The 4,911-nt window shown below is 38.3% G+C and overlaps 2 protein-coding genes across 4 annotated transcripts in view; both read right to left on the reverse strand.

Moving 5' to 3' along the window:
* The window catches only part of eif2ak1 (eukaryotic translation initiation factor 2-alpha kinase 1), a 9,375-nt gene extending 5,647 nt beyond the window's left edge, over positions 1 to 3,728 (reverse strand). The window contains exons 1-9 of one of the 3 annotated variants that reach the window (XM_014029843.1): positions 3,374 to 3,698; positions 1,741 to 1,908; positions 1,512 to 1,648; positions 1,376 to 1,410; positions 1,195 to 1,294; positions 1,019 to 1,099; positions 836 to 929; positions 716 to 761; positions 232 to 613 (exon numbers count right to left, since the gene is read on the reverse strand). In XM_014029843.1, the coding sequence (XP_013885297.1) occupies positions 232 to 613; positions 716 to 761; positions 836 to 929; positions 1,019 to 1,099; positions 1,195 to 1,294; positions 1,376 to 1,410; positions 1,512 to 1,648; positions 1,741 to 1,908; positions 3,374 to 3,539 (1,209 nt within the window). In that variant the 5' untranslated portion in view covers positions 3,540 to 3,698. Of the gene's footprint in view, positions 1 to 231; positions 614 to 715; positions 762 to 835; positions 930 to 1,018; positions 1,100 to 1,194; positions 1,295 to 1,375; positions 1,411 to 1,511; positions 1,649 to 1,740; positions 1,909 to 1,998; positions 2,132 to 3,373 lie in introns of those variants that run through there. The other 2 variants (XM_014029844.1, XM_014029845.1) reach the window with 2 other exon arrangements.
* Positions 3,729 to 4,527: 799 nt separating this feature from the next.
* Positions 4,528 to 4,911, reverse strand: part of lrrc74a (leucine rich repeat containing 74A) — an 11,711-nt gene continuing 11,327 nt past the window's right edge. Inside the window, exons 14-15 of the mRNA XM_014029848.1 lie at positions 4,856 to 4,858; positions 4,528 to 4,665 (exon numbers count right to left, since the gene is read on the reverse strand). Coding sequence (XP_013885302.1) covers positions 4,584 to 4,665; positions 4,856 to 4,858 — 85 coding nt within the window. The 3' untranslated portion in view covers positions 4,528 to 4,583. The remainder of the gene's footprint in view (positions 4,666 to 4,855; positions 4,859 to 4,911) is intronic.

Below are 4,911 nucleotides of genomic sequence, written 5' to 3' on the forward strand. Positions count from 1 at the left end.
GGTGCGGCTTATAGTCTGGTGCGGCTTATATGTTGATGCTCACGCGTTTTTTTTTAAAAGGCGGGTGCGGCTTATAGTCCGAAAAATATGGTAGGCTGAAAAGGATTAGCAAATCATCATATTCTGTTTTTATTTATATTTTACACAGTGTCTAAACCTAATGGATAGTGGGGTTGTATAAAACATGGACTTTTTAAATTAATATTGTTTTGTGATATCTTTAGGACGTACCTCTTTGGAGGGCCTTCTGGTCTGTTTGTCAGCCCACTGCTGACACTTSTTGTCGATGTAGGAGTTGTTGTTCAGTTCAATGCTGTTCCTGCTCGACCCCTCGTCTAACAGCGCTGAAGTGTCCCAGCCCATGGAGGGACATTTGGGGCCATTTCTGGGCCCTTGCTGTCCCAGGAACACACAGGGGACATAGTTGTCTGGGATCCGACGCATAGTCCTGGGACACACGACTTGTCCCTCGTTGGTTGAAACTATGGCTCTCATAGGATGAGTCTCTGATGCAGGTCCTTTGACACTTAAAGCAGCATCTGTCTCTGCGTGACTTTGGCTTTGAAAGACTATGGATGAGCTGGTGCTACTGTTGTCAGGGCTGTCACKCAAACTGTGAAGGAAAGAACAGAGACAAATGCATTGCTGCAGAGCAGGCAAAGGCTAATTCAGTAAAAGAAGTTGGTAAAATTATCATAAATTACTTGAATCCTACCCGTCTTGTCCAGGAGATTCAAGAGCTGGAAGACTGGACCCAGGAGCTGTAATAAAAAAATAAAWAAATATTTATTTTTTGTCAAGCCAACTTATAGATGGATAATAGTGACGTACTTACATGTCATTGGCTGAACATGTTCCAACCAGGCAGTGTGATAACCTACTATATTTACATGCTGCAAGCTGGATAACACTTTGACTTCCCTAAGAACCTAGAGTACACAAAAATAACAAAATCAGTTCCAGTGAGTCCTGAATGTTTTTTTTGTATTAAAAGCATTAAAAACACCTGTAAGTTCACCTTCATGCAGTCTTCCTTTGAGACTTGTTTGATTAAAATTTTCTTCACCGCGTAACACTGTCCATCTAGTTTGTTTAAAACCTGCAGAATTACCAAATAAATCCCAATTATAATGACTAACTCAATTGGGGACATTTTTAAAAGAATTAAGAATTGTTAGTAAAAAAAAAACAAACCTTAAAAACATTCCCGTATGATCCTTTCCCAAGTCTGGATATTTCTTCAAATTCACTAAGATACCGTGATGTTTGTGTTTGAAACAGTCCCTCCTTGGGTCTGCGGGGACACAACAGCTTCTTAGTCTACTTAAAATGTTACAAAAGCAACACAACGTTAAAAACTCAACAAACGCTTTACCTTAAAGCAGGATTGTGRGTGTTTGCACCAGGACCCTGCAAACAAATGAATAAATCCAAGTACAAATAAATAATACAAAAGGAGTTGGWTCAGCTAATTCATGAAAGCGAGTGAGTACTGCAATGAGATGTGTGACCTGTGGACAGAGCGAGGAGCTTGCAGCATTAAGCAGCTCAGTGAAGGCCCGGTTGTGCTGGAGTCTGACGGTGCTAAATTCATCACTTATGGCCAAAGGTGAGAGAAGATTCATGGCCGCTAAACGRTGGCCTATTGCTGCCAGGAGAGGAGAAAATAATAAATACAGCTTCACATTACAAGACGTGGTGCATTTATGACGATCTAATGAAGTGTCCTTTGTCATGTACCTTTAAAGAGCACACGTGAGCGCGCAGGATTGCTCTCGTAAACACAACACAGGTGCTCGAGCAGCGAGCCGAGGAGAAGGTGGTTGGGGATTGCTGAGGCAAACTCTTGGATGGAAGGGTAATGCCTGCCGGCCATCAGCACCTCTCTGTTATTTTCTGTATCAGAAGCTGAAGATACAAAAAAAGGGGAAAAAAAACAGCTTTGAGTTTAAAACAAATGTAGCACAAATCCAGCATATTTAATATCTAACAGCTTACCTTCTTCAATAACCTTTGCTATCATTTCAACAAGGCTTCTTTCTCCCGAGTCCATATTTCTATATAAACACCCTTTTGATGCAACACAACTCAGTTCAAATTAGACTAACAATTACACCCTTCAGCTGCAGTACATGAAATAAGCTCATCTTGTTTGCACATGAGGGAGGGGGCACAGAAGCAGCTCTTATCTGCTGTGTCCAGTGGAGACCAGCCCCCTCCTTTCCACCTTACACACGAGAGCTGAGAACAGGCAGCTCACTAATGTCCTTGTGTTTTTAATTCTTGTTTTGTCTCRTCGCATTTCAGGATGTTTAGAGGGAAATGTTTTGACAGAATATGAAGCACACTTGTATGGTTCAACAGATTAACAACATTATCTTGTCATTATGAATTTTGTCAACACGTTTGGCAAAAAAGATCTTAAAAATGTGTAGAAACATGACAAACATACAAGAGACAAGATGAAGTAAAACATAACCTTTATCACATGTATGAGATAAAATACAGCAATTTAATAGGATTTATACAAAGTACCAAGTTTTCTGTTCATTTGTTTCTTACAGTCAGACGTCTAACAGTAGGAAAAAGTACAATCTAAATTTGAAGATGTTATTGTTTTCCTGACCTTTAACTACTTATTTAAATTTATGCTAAACAACAAACATCTTTAAATGAGACAACCGCAAAAATCACACAGCTGACAAAAAAATACCAGAAAACATGTGATATTAATAACAAAGAGACATTAAGCTAATAATAAAAGATTTTGCTAAAAAGTAAGGAGTGACAATAATTGAAAACAGCACTGTTTTTTTTTCCTCTGAGTTTCTAATTCTTCATCAACTGGGACGTGATGGCCAATGTAATGCTTTTTTTTTTCTTTACATTAAATCAGGTAATTTCTTTATTCATGCATCAGTCTCATCTAGTTACATGGTTTTGTTTGAATAAATAAGAAATTGTGTATATTTAAAAACAGTTTGAAATGCAAAATCAACATCGAGATAAACATAATTACCACTTTATTATCTAGTTTAATAAAGCACCCTGAAACATTACTCTTTTACCCTTACTGAAACAGTTTTGTGAGTAGTTTAAAAGTTTAATTATGCAAAATTAAAGTATTTTAATTATCACAAAGGTTATTTGTCACAAATGAAGTGGATAAACCAACTGCGAAAGCAGATGTAAAGAGTGTGCATATTTTCAATACTTTTTTATAATCTCGTTTAGCTGCACGTTAGTCTCGCGAGATCTTGAAACATTGCCTTACCTAACCTTTCGGTAATTTTACAACAGCGTGCCTAAATATATCAAAATGTCGACGAACATTAAACTCAAACTTGGATTAATACAAAACAAAGCTGCTTACTGTCGAAATGAACGTCTTCGTCCTCTTCGCTTGCAAAGCTAAGGAGGCTACTCTCCAGCTCTTCCTGCCTCCTGACAGCTGTAAGGTTTCGGTGGACCAACATGTTGCTGCTGCTAGAACATTCCTCTGAATACATGACACCGCGCTCCGGCGTCGAGCTGTACATAACTTAATAAAAATAAAATAAAATAAAATGTTTTAAAACTTGATAAAATTTAGAACTGCTATCCTACGTCTGCTGTAAATGGCGTCTGTCTACTCGCAAAAACTTTTAATTTTAGCATTTAAATAAAACCCTGACGAAACACGAGTTATTTAAAGACCCCCCCGGAGCCGACGGTCCGCCATGATTTAAGAGCAGCCGGGTACAAGGGACCGTCGTAAAATATGTGGGCTACAATTAAAAGAAAACTAATGTGTTAAAACGCACATCTTAAAAAACTACAAATTAAATATTAAAGCGGTGTTTCAATAGTATAGATGTACATTAAAAGCTTTGCCACATTAAAAAGATTCGTAGCCTTATCATCGTTTTATACAGTATAAAAAATTGCAGATAGTCCCTAACTAAAGCACTATTTCCGGTGATGAAACTTTGACCAGATTTTCAGTAACACTTTTTTGTTAAGTCATGTGTTAACGCTTGTTTATCATATTTGATTATCAAATGTGATATTTATTGTAATTTTGGTGTGGTTTTTTATCTTTTAAGGTAACCGTTTACATGTAATAAGTTGCACATCAGCTGCGCAAGTTTTGCGCAGTTGTAATGCGCGCGAAGAATGCTGCGAAGCGGGAGTCAGGCAGTAAACAAACTGGCCAGATTTGTGTTATGTGGAAGCCGTCAGCGTGTATCCACTTGACATCCTTGGAAGATGTCCGACATTTGGTAAGATATCCGCCACATCTTGTATTCAACTTGTCCTCATAAATATATTATTTCGTTGTGATTTCCACGCGAAAATGTGGAACATTCAACATAAAGACTCGTCACGTCTGAATTTGTCAGCCAAATTTTGTAAGCTTAAAGTGTATAAAATGACTATTCGTTTACAATTAGATGACAATCCATTGCATATCAAACTTTAAACAAGAATGAAACTTCTGCTGAAGATAAAGTTTCACTGAGCATTTGCATATTTTCCTCAGCACATCTGCCCCGGCTYGAGCCATCAGAGCCATTGATAAACACTCAGTGCATCAAATCTGCTCAGGACAAGTGGTTCTGACTTTGGCTACAGCTGTTAAAGAGCTGGTGGAGAACAGCATTGATGCTGGAGCCACAAACATTGGTAAGCATGTTATATCACTATGGCATTTCCTTTGGCTTATAAGTACAATAAATAGTACTTGGAATTATCAACTTAGTTTATTTTCTAAACATGATGTCCCAGTGGCTTTCAAACCCCAAAACACATTACGGCAAAAGGCTGGTTCACCCCAAAGATCCGGTGCCCCGGCACGAACAGAGCAATGTTGTATATGCTGTTAAGTGCCAGGAGGACTGCGACCAGTTATACATTGGGGAAACAAAGCAG

This window comes from Austrofundulus limnaeus, unplaced genomic scaffold (genome assembly GCF_001266775.1).
Source record: "Austrofundulus limnaeus strain Quisiro unplaced genomic scaffold, Austrofundulus_limnaeus-1.0 Scaffold959, whole genome shotgun sequence".
Taxonomy (NCBI): Eukaryota; Metazoa; Chordata; class Actinopteri; order Cyprinodontiformes; family Rivulidae; genus Austrofundulus; species Austrofundulus limnaeus.